Below are 13,468 nucleotides of genomic sequence, written 5' to 3'. Positions count from 1 at the left end.
CCGGTCTTCTGCGCCTGACGTGCAGATTCCGTCTCCCCCTCGCTCCGCAGCGTGTCGGTTTCTGTAGCCTACAGAAACAGGTTGTTTGTTCCTCTCCCCTCCTTCCATCCAGGCTCCTTTTATTTTGGCTTTAATCGGCCTCTGCTGACACCTGTATCGGCGGCCAATTAGTGCGCTCCGCCTCCCTAGACAAGCACCTTCAGTCTAGTGCGTTTGGATTGTTAACGGGAAAAAAAAGAAAAACAAACCCCAAGCATGCAAAGCACAACAAAAATAAAAACACAATCATATTTTCCCCTGTACAACACTTGCTCACCCACAATGACTGTTTTACCAGTACTGTTGTTGTAACTCTGCTCACGCTGTAAAAACTGGAGCTTAAAAACTGGAGTTAACAACTGGGCATCTCACAGGCAAGGAAGTAGTGATATTATTCTGACTGTGCTCAGGGAAATCTTCAGAAACTGGAAGATTAATAAACAAGTTTCTTTCATGTCAGTAATTCTAATCATGTTGACTTAACCCACAATTCAGTTTATCATAAAATTAAATATTAAATCAGAGCAATAAGAAATGATTTTTAACACTGAAACTTGTGTTCTCTGTACGTATCTGGAATCAGTTCTTCATCAGGGCTGCTTCTGCTATAATCATTGCTTGTCAGTTTTGTTTGTCTGAAAAGAGGACAGTCTGCCACTGAGCAGCAGTCCACAGTCCTTTTTGATTTATCCCAGCTGTCTCTGTGTCAGGACTGCTTTAACAACGTTTCTTTTATCCCTGTTTCTTGTCCTCGCCTTTTTCTACCGCACAACTTCCACACTTTGAACAGCCAACTTCCCCATAAGATGACCTTAAAATAAAATGTATAGATTTCAAACCTCAGATTCTTAGAGCTGCCACCCAGGAGAAAAGAAAAACAGAAATATATTGAGTTAAAGCGTAAAAACTTTTTGTTATTTCTTCACTTTTATATGCTTTTATATTGATCTTATGCAATGTTATAATATTCTGAGAAACTGAATTTTGGGGTTTCATAATTTTCAAAGCTAACAGAACTAACTGCTTGACATATATACAGTATCACTGTGTGTAATGAATCCATATAAGTGTGAGTTTGAATTGAATTCCTGAAATAATGTTTTGATGTTATTCTGATTTATTGACATGCATCATGTTCTTTACATGCTATGGGCAATTTAATTACAATTTCTGTTTTGAATATTGCATGATCAGATATGTTTTTTATCCAACAGAAAAGACCAATGTACCTCATCAACAACTACTTCTATACAGACATTGTTGAAACGCCTTTCAGGTATAACACAGTTCATCTTTTCATTTTGTCATGCTGCAGAAAAGTTATATATATATATATATATATATAAGATTTCCATATATACAAATGGAAAAAATCTACTGAAATGAATGTCCTTTTCGTGGCTTGTGTTCTTCAATAACACCAGTGGAATCTATCGGTTGTTTATTCGGTATAAAGTTTACCTTTGTCCCTGTTTTACCCGTTAGCTTTGGCCTGGTGCTGACCAAGGGTCACGGCAGTCTGATGTTTACAGGAAATGTATCAGTGGAAGAAGGTAGGATTTTCGGTTATGTTCTACACACCAGCAATATTTTATCTTGTCATTATAAGAAATCAAACAATATGTTGAACTTAGTTGAATTATCTGACAATTCTCTTGAATGCTGTTATTAATGCATAGCGAATGAAACTTCAACACATAACAATACGATCTTCAACTGATATCATCTCCTGTGATTTATTTTCCTGACTTACATATTTTTACTTTCCAATATAGGTCTGCATGACATGACCTCCCCTGACCTCAGCATCGCCTCCGAGTGGTACGTCTGAAATGTGAACTGATATTTAGAGTAAATCTAGAGAATTTACAGTCCTTCTAATTCTTTTTAGTGACGGACAAATAGCTATTAAAATTACTCCCAAAACAACTCTAAATTATGCAGATGTTAAATTACATTTTACAGCAATGGTACAACAGCATAGGTATTTACATTTATATATTTGAAACAAAATTACTGAAAATATGGAATAAACGTTTTTCAGTCCCACTTATCATGTCAGTGCTGAATGTTTTTCATGAATATTACCACTTTTAGCTGCTTATATTTGATACATAATTTGAATGTTAAAGTTGGAAATGATTTTGCATTGCAGTTGTTTAAGAACTTTTGGAGTTAAGTTACATGCTACAATAGCAATTTAAACAAGTTACTTTCCTAACGTTAAAATGTAAACATAGTTTAGAAAATTATTATAATGTGCACTGAATTGTTCTCAGTGCCCATGCTCTTTTCTCTATATTGTTTTGTATACTGGATGTTGATTGTCCGGCTGCTGTGCATTCTGCAAATGTGTGCTATAGTACCTGTAGCGCACTTCACGCCTCGGTGGGGAGTGTTACAGAAAAGTTCCATTGTGAGAGCTGGTTTCAAATACTCTGATCACTGGTGACATGGTAACATAACAAACAGCTGGATCTCAACAAAAATGTACTGATTTCACTGAAAATCAGGCCTGCTTGAACAAAAACAGCTACATGAGCTCAGATCTGGGATGGGATATTGAGAATAGCCATCCAAAATGAGTGTAGAACCATAATTCCTCTCGTTCGCCAGTGGGAGCTGTAGGTATCAACAAATCAGGCTTCCAACTGGATCAACAGTCCTTTGCTTTGTTTATCCAATTGACAAAATCGTTTTTTCTACAGGACTTACTGTGAGACAGACATCGACCCAGATCACCGAAAATACACTCAGTATCAAGCGGTCATCAGATACCTACAGGGGAAGGAGCCTGACCTGGAGTGTAGGTTTTACCTTCTCACAAAAACATCTCAACATTATTTGAGTAAATGCTTTCAGTTTGCAGAATGACGTGCTTGTATTTGATTCCACACGTGTTTTGGTTTTAGGTGATGAATTGTTGCTCCAGCAGATATTGTTTGATGCCGTTATAACAGCCCCACTGGAGGCTTATTGGAACTCAGTGATGCTTAATGACAGGTCAGACCCCTGAAACTGAACCTCGTGTGAACTTACAACTGGACTATAATCTGCTGCTGTAACAGTAATTTAAGTTCTCTGATAGAAATATGTATGTCATTCCTGTCTAATGTATTGTGTGTGCAGGGTGGAGCCGGGGGTGGAGACAGCTTTTCTTGGGACTCGCTCGGGCCTGATGAGGTTAATGAGATATGCAGGAACGGAGAAAAGAGTGGCAAAGTAAGGATGAGAACACCGACTTGTCATAGTCTGTCTTTGTAGCAGAAAGTAAATCTCACTTACATAACAGAACATGTAGATGATACATCATACTGGTGGCTCTCATTAAATTAGAATATTATCAAAAAGTTTGTTTATTTCAGTAGTTCACTTCAATAAGTGAAGCACAGTATATAAACTGAACTTTTATTTCAGTTAATTATGATGATTTTCCTCTAAAAACTACTGAAAACATGACATTTAATTTCTTAGAATAGAAAATATGTTTAATGCCAAGTTAAAGATTTTTTTTAATATGTACTTTTAATGTAGTAAACAGATTAGAAATGCATGTGTTTTATTCTGATGTACTTTTATCTGAACAAATCTGATGTTCAGTGATGCTGAAAGTGATATTGGACAAAATCACTTTTTTAATTTGTTTAAAACAAACAAAGTAAAAGTTGATCTAAAGTTAAATTTATCACTTACAGAAAATTCCTGACTCCATCAGACAAAGACAACCTGTTCACCATTGACCATTTCCCCCTCTGGTACCGCCTGGCGGTGGAAAACACTCCTGGGAGATTTTTGTACTATGCTGTTAATGACAAAGGTCTACACTCATATCTCTTAACTAAACATATTTGGTTTTTATTCTTTGCAAATAACCAGTCAGTAAATATGAGTTTATTGAGAATTATTGTTCTCCTAACAGGAGTGAAGTATGTTATAGCAACAACAGCTGTCACCGTGTCATCTGGAGAAAGAATGGCCATGGCTGGAGGTCAGTGTCACTGCTGTAGTCCTGATCCACTTTCTGGAGAACGTCGTGTCAAATACATTTTCTACTAACAATATGGATTGATCACGAGAAAGGAAATAAAAAACAACATTTGATGTTAACATGAATTCATGCTTTATCAAAAATCAGAAGCAATTAGTTTCTGATTTTTCTAGGTGAAGTTTTTAAATTTCACCTAGTCTGAATCCCTTAATCATTTTTAAGGGATTCAGGTCCACTTGTCTGAAGTGGACCTGCTGGAAAAAAAAACAAACATATGGCCACCTTCCTAAAAAAAAGTGCTAAGTCAATTTTTTTTGCCAAAAGTATTTATTTATTGATTATTTATTACCTAAATAAATCACTTTTGACAAAAAATTTCTTATTTTAAAAAAAAGTGTCAAATTTAACTCAAATCTACTGATGCTCCTGATATATTTTTGTTTACATAAAAAGAACAAATTCAGACATAATTCAGAATGTGTCGCCTGCAGCTACAGAATATTAGTTGCTGGGATTTAACTGATCTTGCTAATGGTGGGTTACAATATAACCTCTCTCTGGAGCAGCTTGAGAAGGATCAATTCAGTCCCTGACAGATCAGTCACTACAGAGAATCACTGGTGTCAACTTGCCACCTTTTAATGGCATAAAAAAAATAATTCTTCCAAATCTAGCATTCTGTAGCATTCAGCTGAAAATTAAATAAAACGGGAAAAAAAAGATGTATCAATCTGGTTGCTAAAGCATGCATAGTCTTAAACCACTACTTCATGATTTGCTCAGTCATCTGAACATCACACCAAATATTATTTTACAGTAAATCCAATGAAACTGAAATTTGCTTCAGCTCTCATTGTAGATTTTTTTTGATAACACTTTGTTTGACGGATTGTGCATAAGAGTGACATGACACTGTCATAAACATGACATAACATCTGTTATGAACATGAAGGAGTCTTCATGAATGTTTATGACTGTTGTCATGAAGTGTCATTTGGTAAATATTGACACTTTTCATGCATAATTGATTTAAATTTTGCACTAAACGTTCACTAAATGTGTCAATTTTGCATGAAAAGTGTCATTATTTACCAAATGACATGTCATGACAACAGTCGTAAACATTCATGAAGGCGCCTTCATCTTTTTGTTATGTCATGTTTATGACAGTCAGCCTTATGCCCAACTTGTCAAATAAGTTGTAACCAATTTTTCTAATTGATTAAAATGAATTAATTCATGCTGATATTCATCATTTGAACATGTTCAATAAGTCACCAGCTTCAGTGTTGAACCACTGTGAGCTGTGTGTCTGTTCCTGTTTTGATGGTGGCGGTTTTACATTTTGGATGTCATCCAAGTAGACATGACACAGCTGTGAGAGGAAAGGTTTACCACTGACTTTTATCCACAGATGTTAGATGTGAATTCATTTTCTAACATAAGTTCACTTAAAAAAACAGAATAACCTAAAGAAATGTTGCATTTTGGTAATGAAAACGCTGATAATAATAATTTTGATAATGATCAGAAATTTCCCTACAGTAGTGTAAGTAAAGGATATTTATAAAAATTCTGACCCACCTTTCAAAACAGCAGGGGTCTTTGAGATAGAGATCATCCAGAAGAAATAAGGACAGAATAATGCTCCAGGTTTATAAATAAAACCTACCTCAGATGATTCACAACTTACACATTTTTAAGGGATTCAATTGGAAATCACAGCAGATGCTGTCATTGTGATGTAATTTGGCCAAAAACTGAACTTTGTGAAGTTATTTTGAAAAAAAAATACTGCTGAGAGAAAATGAATTGCTATCCTTAGCTTGATGAGGAGTGCAACTGAGTTTGAGGTAATGTTTCAAACAAATTCATTCCTCAAAAGAGAGAAACTTCCAGAGAAATCCTTGATTATTAAGGATTGGTCATGTGACGTCCTCACATGTTAATGCAGCAGTTGGTATTTAAAGGGAGAGTTGCCATAAATGTCGTACCTTGACAGAAGGGGTTTGTAGTTCAGAGCTTCTCCTCTAGGTGACAGCAGAAGTCTGTAAGTATTTAGATGTAGTTGTTACATTAAAGCTTAAAGCTGTATTCACTCATATATCATTGTCTGTACTGAGAAGATATGATAGAAAAATACTAAATTAACATAATTTTACAAGTTGTCAAATATTAAACGGACACAACTGGTGGGAAACTAATTTAATTTGTATTGTTATGCATCTTAAGCTTGTAGTCAGATGCTTTGATAGAGAAAGGAAAACACAAATAAAAAAACTAGAATGTCCAGATGTGCCAATCAGCACACCTATATGTTTCATATGAAGAACACCAATGCATTTCAAATGTGCTACAGTTTTTAAATTTCACCTAGTCTAACTTTTTAAAGTAGTTATACAATCACTCCATGCCCAAAGAGTTTTAGCACAGTGACAGAATTGCATAGTTTCTCCGTGGAGACACTGTTTGAGAACTGAAGAGCAAAGTTGCCAAAGCAATTGGATCTCGGCGTGTCAGAAGCTGCTGATTCGATATCCATACACAAAGTCATAGCCGTCTTTGGGTGTGTCAGTAGATAAAGCTGGGATGTCATCCAGGTCAGTTTCAGTTCCAGACTTGGCTATCAGAGGCTGCCCACGGCTCTTCATCTTTCTCTGGTACCGAGCCATGAGTGAGGCATAGATACAGCCGTAAGTTGCTGCAACAACCATCATGATGCACACTGTGCCACACACCACTCCCGCCACTATTTGTGTGCCATGTGCTCTGCGTACGCTGACTGGCCTATGTCGCTGCCGAACACACTCATCCGTGCTGCTGAGCCGCCCTGGCGGGCAGGGAGGCTTAGTGGCCTGATTCAATGCAACATCCTTGGTTGGACTTGCACAATAAGTGAACATCTCTGCTGGAATGCTACGGATGTCCCTGCCCTTCAGGTTCCTGGGGAAATTGCACTGCATCACATCTACCTGCCCATCTGTAAGACAAAGAGACAGGTGAGTAGACAACATGACAATGTTGTATCAAACTACTCTCATCGCCTATTTTGGACATGCTGACCTGCTTACCTCTGTAAATTAACCACTCCATCCAGTTCTTGAAATCCCTCAATTTGCAGTCACATTCCCAATGGTTTCCAGCCAACTGGAGCTGCTGGAGGTTAACTAGGGGCTCAAATGTAACTCTGTCCAGGGTCTTAAGCCGATTGCGAGCCAGGGACAACCAGGTGAGTCTCTGAAGCCCATCCAGGAGGCCCTTTGGCAACAATAGAAGGCTATTAGAGGACAGATCAAGCCCCTGAAGCTGCCACAATCCCTGGAAGACCTCCTTGCTTAAACCAACACTTCCATTCAGTCCGTGGCCAGTCACTGTGCTGTTAGGGAGGTCAGAGGCTGTTACAATAACACCAAGGTAGTTAGAAGAGAGATTTAACCACTGAAGGCTGCTCAGGCCAATGAAAGCTCTAGGCTGCAAGCTGTGAAAATGGTTGTGGGACAGATCCAGGAGCTCCACGTTGCTGAGGTTCAGCATGTCACTGCTACCCAAGGAGGACAGGTTGTTCTGAGAAAGATGGAGCACTAGTGAATCCAAGCCTAGCTGCTTTTGGATGGGCATCAGAGAGACGAGCCCCACAGCAGAGCAGTCAGTTGTGTTGTGATAGCAGGTGCAGATAGTAGGACAGCCACTGACTGAGCCCAGAAGCCCCAGCAGAACCAGCACCACTCCAGTGGAAGCCTCATAGACTAGAAGACATGAACAAATGAAGAATAGCATTCTTAGAAACACTCCTGTGGACAGAGATATTAAAATTCTTACAAACTCGTTCTTAGTTTGGAGTTGCACAACAACAGAAGGAGTAACTGCATTCCTACAGTGTGAAGGGTGGGTTTATAGAAACTCACCCAAACTCCCATGGTGACTCTGTCCATGCCTCATGTCTTCAGCATTAACTCTGCCGTAAGCGCTGGTTTACATTTGGCTGGTCTTGCTTGTCGCTGGGTAACCCTGACATCCAGGTTCAACCTGAAGAGGTAGTTAAAGAAAATGTTAAAGCACAATGGGGTTATGAAATTGAAGTAGAATTGAGTTTTTGATGGGGAAAACATAAAAAGACATGTTTCCAAAGTATAACATTCAGATGAGTCCATCACTTCCATAGACAGGTTTATAAAATCTGGGATGCAGGATACTTTTCATAATATTTGTGGCAGGATGAGTCACTCTCAGGGGTTTAAGAAATTGCTGTGTTGTACCATGACAGGATGTCACTAGTGGATTAACTACAGTAGAGAGTTTTTCTCACTACTAAATAATTTATAGTCAACTGTTGATGCTATTACAAAAATTTTGAAGAAACTAGTAACAACTCACCTCTAATGCAGTAGGGCAGAAAAAATTACAGAGCTGAATCAGTTTACTATGCTGTCAGTGCAGCATAGTGCATCCTCAAATTTCTACACACTCGTTAGCTACCAACTTTCAAACTTCGTACAACCTTCTGTTGCCTGGAAAGCTTAATTTAACTTGTCTTGCTTGTCACCATGGCCAAGCAGATGGGTCTAAATGTTGCAATGAAAGGTGATGTAGAGAACTGGTTTGTTGAGCATCAGACTTTCTCTCAATCATGCCTTGCTGTTTGACAATATGATGGACAAATATGAATTTGACTGTTCCCTGAAGAACAGCACTTGTTCGACTCGGTTGAGTTAAATGTTAAGGTTTGTTGTAGGGAGGATTATGGCGTAGGGTTGATTCACAGGAGCCGGTCTCAGGCTCTTAGTTTCAGTAAAAGGAACTCTTACTAAGATACATTGGAAAGTTTCATGCTCCCAGTGATTTGGGATTTGGGGGTGGCCCTATTCCTTTTCCCACGTGACTCCAAAAAAGTGAACAAAGCAAAACAATAAAGACAAAGAAAGAGTTTGGTGTGGAAGAACTTGACTGGCATTCATCTTTTTCTGTCTTCAACCCAAAAGACCATCTTTGGTATGAATTAGTATTCTAAAGGTGGTAAATTATTAGTGGAGTAGATGCTGTAAGCCAGGCCTCATCCTATGTCTGTGTCTATCCTTATAAATGTGTTTCTGTAGTTATAAAACACACTCCTAAATCTTGTGAAAAGTCTTTCTTGATGAGCTTATGCAGGGGTGCACAACCATCATAGATTAAAGTTTGAAATGATACTTACATTTGTATGTGGGCGAAGGCAGACAAGTAAATACTTTTGGTGATTGTAGCAGCATGATCAGTATGACCAACTGCTGTTGTAAAATGGGTAAACAAATCTGGATGAATACATACCCAATACTCAATAATCACCACCTCCACTGCAGCCGTCCTACATCAGTCCCTTCCATCCCACCACATAAAAATAATACTAAACACTGTCTTATGTGTACATGCACCATGTATGTTTTGTACATCACTCATATTGAAACTCAGGAAACCCACTGGCTACATTAGATTATTGATATACAGTATCTGTGTGACCAAAATCTGAATTCAAGTTCTCATTTTTAACTGTATATTGTACCTTCTAGTAAAAAAAAAAAAATATTTTTTCATTCATTCTAAGGACTGTTTAAAACCAGAAGTAGCCTAGCATGTCATGTCATTTAAGCTTCTGGTCCACATAAGTTAGATGCTCAGCAGACAGGAAAAAAGCTCAAAAGTTTCTTTAACAAAGAACATGCAAATGATGCAGATCTTTGTCCAGGTTATCCTGTTGAATGGGAACAGTAACTTCTGGAAGAAGACAAGACTGGGAAGAGATATAGAAATTATGGAGGAGAAAATGAAGGAGCTAATGGAGGGAGAACACCAGGGAGAAATAAGCAGAGCTTAGCGTGTTTGGTTTGAGTAGCTGATGATCTGATGGGGCTGGAGCTAACCTGATAGGTGTAGCCAAGGGCGTAGGTTTGGTCTAAGTTTTGGTGGGACCTTACAACTTACTTACTGACCCCCCCCCCCCCCCCCCCCCCCCCCCCCCCCCCCCCGCTCCCAACCATAACCATAACTTCGATACAGTCATACTCAGCAGATCAGTTCAAGAACACTTTACTTTTTCCTGTTCAAAATTCAGCAAACATGACAAGTAAGATCAAAAGAAATATCCTCTGGATCTACTGATTATACAACAAACACAATTGCAGATAACAACATAAAATTATTTGAAGCTCCAGCCACCTCTCCATCGTTCTGCTCTGCCCCTTGCTCTGCTGTCTGAGCATCCTATGTGAAAAAATATTACATAATTAACAGACCTATTCTACCTCACATTCAGTGCTGACCTTACTAAACACCGGACTTTACAACAAATGCGTTGCGTGATAGATATCTAACTTATGGGTCCACTCACTGTACTTACAGCCGAGGTAGCGAAATAACTTCTAATGTCTGTCGTCCTTTTCTTTTTTGGTGGCGACATGGTCTCGGAGACTCATAATAAATGTCAAACTCAGAAGGAGACGCGTTCACTTTCAGCACCATGGACCAAGCTTCCGTTCCGCGTGTGGCCAGCTGGCCGCCGCCTGTCAGCTAATCAAAGTACGGAGATCCACGTTCTTTGAGCCAATAGCGGCATGGGTCGTCATAGTTCATAACAGCGAATTTTAAAATGAATGCTACCACTGCGTAGTATATTGAAATATTAAACTAATCAATCTAGATTTTCGTTTATTTATTTTGTTTTTGTTAAAAAATACATATGTTGTTTTTTTTTAATTAATATGGCAAAAATTGGTCGGGACTATTTTATATCCCTTGAATATTGGTCGTGACATGTCACGACCGTCCATACCCAAACCTACGCCCATGGGTGTAGCCAAGTAAGGATTGATCGGTTGACCAGCGTTTTTCTCCAACCAGACCAGCCCTGCAAACGTTCCAGTAAAAGTTTGTGCTGTTGCTGAAGAGGAATGATGACTAGAGGGCCAGTGAAACAGCTGTGGCACCAGCAGCTAGTTTAGACAGCTAACACAACAGTTGAAGGGTGTGGAGTAAGACTGAGGCTCCAGGAGCCTGTTCAGATGGTGGTCAAACACCTGGCCCGGTCCCTCAAATGAATTCTTATTTACATGCAATCTAATTAATTTTATTCAACATAATTATTTCCAATGCAGTCATATTACAACTCCCTGTAAATCTGGCATGTTTACTTTTCCATTTTTTACTTGTTGGAACAGATATAACATTTTCTACTATAGGCTAAGTGACTAAATTAGTTCTAAATCATCTACTTCCTCTTTAAATATTCTTGAAATGTGCAGTAGCTTTACTCCTATGACAGCCCTTAGTCACTTGTGGCCCTTTGGATTTGTTTTTTCTTTTCCCAAAGAAGTTTTATTTTATACCACAACACCTACATATTTGAAGACAGCTAAAAGAATAGAAAATATCTTTACCTGCTGCCACAATGTTATCATAACACAAAGTTAGACAACGCAGCTGTCTTACCTCAAGCTCACTTTTGGAGTTTTAGGTCCTCCCTTTATTTGTAAAGGGAGGACCTTTACGAATAAAGGGGGCAGGAACCTTTGGCAGGAGGCACAAGTAGCATTCTGTTTCATGAAAACTAGCAGTCTGTCTTTATGATTGGAAGTTTTACTCTTCAGAGTAAAACTTCCAATCATTTTTGGAAGTTTTGCTGTTTGCAATTTCTCCACTTTCCTCCAGTTTTTAGTTAACATCCCTATCTCACTAACACCCCACTCCCCTGAGCCCCAGTGCAGCAATTTTTCTTTCAAACAGCTCGAGAGAAACAGCAGGGCAAAAGTTCTGCAGTACCATCACACTGCAGCATCCAGACTGAGGCAGAGATGAGCAGGGAAAAAAGTATGCTAATGCATTTACACACAGACATACACACTCAGTGTGATATAACGGTGCGCCCATTTTACTTTAAATCACAATGAATTAATGTCACCAACATCATGGGGATTACAGACTATACTGCTATATCTCTGTGTGTTACATGTGCTTGCTGATCCTCAGGGTCATGCTGCTGCTCCTTTACAGAACATCAATAAAAAAGAGAAGCTCAGCACTGAAGGTCTTTCTCTCAGCCAGCATAACCTTACTTGTCAGGCAGTGGCTGCGGTGAAGGTAAAATCTCTGCAAATCCTCCTACATCTTTCCCCACTCACATCGGCAAACCGACTTTTGCTGTTTTTATTTAGCAAACAGAAATACTAACATTTGTCACACATCTGCAAAATGTTTGTACTGTACAGAAGTTTAGAAAACTAAGATATAGTTGTTTTTTCAAATAGTTTTCAAACTAGATAAAGATAATAAGAAATAGATTGTAAGCTATTATGATTACCATATTATGTGTGGTTTATTGCAGCATTGAAATTTTACAACGTCCAGAAGAACGACTTAACTTAGGTTATTGTATTTTGTGCACATAATCTGGACAAAACTGTCAAGCAACTCACCGTCTGCTCGGCTTTTTAGACTCCAGAGAGAGGCAGCGAAGATAGATCATTCCTGTTCTTCTTTATCTGCATTTTTCACTGAGGTACCTGCTATACAGAAAAGGGTTTTAGCTTGAAAAAAATCTTGACTCTGAACGAGCTAGAATTACCCTGAAAGGGAAAATGTATAAAAGCTACAGGAACTTACTCTTCTTTGTAAAGTAGGAATCTATAGCTGGATTTGAAATTGAGTCCAGTTCATCCACCCGTGATTATTGCCTCCTCCTCTTCATCGTCATCACTGGCTCACTGAGCTTCCTAGGTCAGGCAGAGCTCTCCATCCAGCGTGCAATCTGCCAACTTACTGAGCAGAGGAGAGAGAAAGAGAGCAAACAGAGACTAGACAAGACACACAGTGCTCCTGCTGTGTGTGTGCGGGCGTGTGTTGGGGTGTGTGTTCTTGCACACACACACAGAGTTCTCCACAGTATTTCCCAACAAATACTATGTTTTTCTTCTTATCGTTCCCGAAGCCTGGGCCTCATAAGAAGTGCTGCTTTTAGATTAGGTTTAGTACTAAGTTTTGGAAAGCTTTTATGCTATTTTAACTCCACCTAGTTTTCCAAAATAGTTCCTAATCTAATGTTTTCTATCATGAAATATTTCTTTATAATACAGATGAGTTATCATCAGCATCATCATCATAATCATTTCTTTGAACATTTAATGACTTAAAGGTCATTCTTTACAGATGACCTAAAAGTTTTCACTTGGAGTTTGACTAATAATTTATGTTCTATAAAAAAATAAATATGGTTATCTCTGTTGAACTTAAACCTTCTATCTCCAATATGAGTTTATTAATGGGAACCAGACAGCAACACAAAAGATGACCAGTAGATTGGATTCTTACACAAAAACTAAATTACTTAAAATTAGGACCAGGATAAACCGTGGTTACTTTTGATTAAATAATTGCATTGATTTTAACACATTGAAATTTTTTACGCAATTAATAATT

At 38.4% G+C, this 13,468-nt stretch overlaps 2 protein-coding genes across 4 annotated transcripts in view; one reads left to right on the top strand and one right to left on the bottom strand.

Moving 5' to 3' along the window:
- The window catches only part of LOC116711210 (voltage-dependent calcium channel subunit alpha-2/delta-4-like), a 55,440-nt gene that overhangs the window by 20,444 nt on the left and 21,528 nt on the right, over window positions 1–13,468 (top strand). For all 3 annotated transcript variants that reach the window (XM_032550626.1, XM_032550617.1, XM_032550634.1), the window contains 8 exons: window positions 1,254–1,315; window positions 1,525–1,592; window positions 1,815–1,860; window positions 2,748–2,845; window positions 2,952–3,042; window positions 3,169–3,261; window positions 3,735–3,856; window positions 3,959–4,027. In XM_032550626.1, the coding sequence (XP_032406517.1) occupies window positions 1,254–1,315; window positions 1,525–1,592; window positions 1,815–1,860; window positions 2,748–2,845; window positions 2,952–3,042; window positions 3,169–3,261; window positions 3,735–3,856; window positions 3,959–4,027 (649 nt within the window). The remainder of the gene's footprint in view (window positions 1–1,253; window positions 1,316–1,524; window positions 1,593–1,814; window positions 1,861–2,747; window positions 2,846–2,951; window positions 3,043–3,168; window positions 3,262–3,734; window positions 3,857–3,958; window positions 4,028–13,468) is intronic.
- LOC116711229 (leucine-rich repeat and transmembrane domain-containing protein 2-like) lies at window positions 6,218–12,920 on the bottom strand. Its single transcript, XM_032550644.1, has 5 exons — window positions 12,656–12,920; window positions 12,469–12,558; window positions 7,933–8,053; window positions 7,099–7,773; window positions 6,218–7,007 (listed from the first exon to the last, which is right to left on the bottom strand). Exons 3-5 carry the CDS (start codon window positions 7,964–7,966, stop codon window positions 6,544–6,546), a joined length of 1,173 nt encoding a protein of 390 aa, XP_032406535.1. The 5' UTR covers window positions 7,967–8,053; window positions 12,469–12,558; window positions 12,656–12,920; the 3' UTR covers window positions 6,218–6,543.

Source organism: Xiphophorus hellerii, chromosome 2, assembly GCF_003331165.1.
Source record: "Xiphophorus hellerii strain 12219 chromosome 2, Xiphophorus_hellerii-4.1, whole genome shotgun sequence".
NCBI classification, from domain to species: domain Eukaryota; kingdom Metazoa; phylum Chordata; class Actinopteri; order Cyprinodontiformes; family Poeciliidae; genus Xiphophorus; species Xiphophorus hellerii.
This window is presented reverse-complemented; position numbering and strand designations above follow the sequence as displayed.

Bases quoted from the DNA above. Each gene is read 5' to 3' on its own strand.
- LOC116711229 (XM_032550644.1), bottom strand. From the start codon at position 7,966: ATGAGGCATGGACAGAGTCACCATGGGAGTTTGG. The intron at 7,774-7,932 runs GTGAGTTTCTAT...CATGTCTTCTAG, and splicing joins GAGTCACCATGGGAGTTTGG to TCTATGAGGCTTCCACTGGA. The intron at 7,008-7,098 runs GTAAGCAGGTCA...TTTGTCTTACAG, and splicing joins GGAGTGGTTAATTTACAGAG to ATGGGCAGGTAGATGTGATG.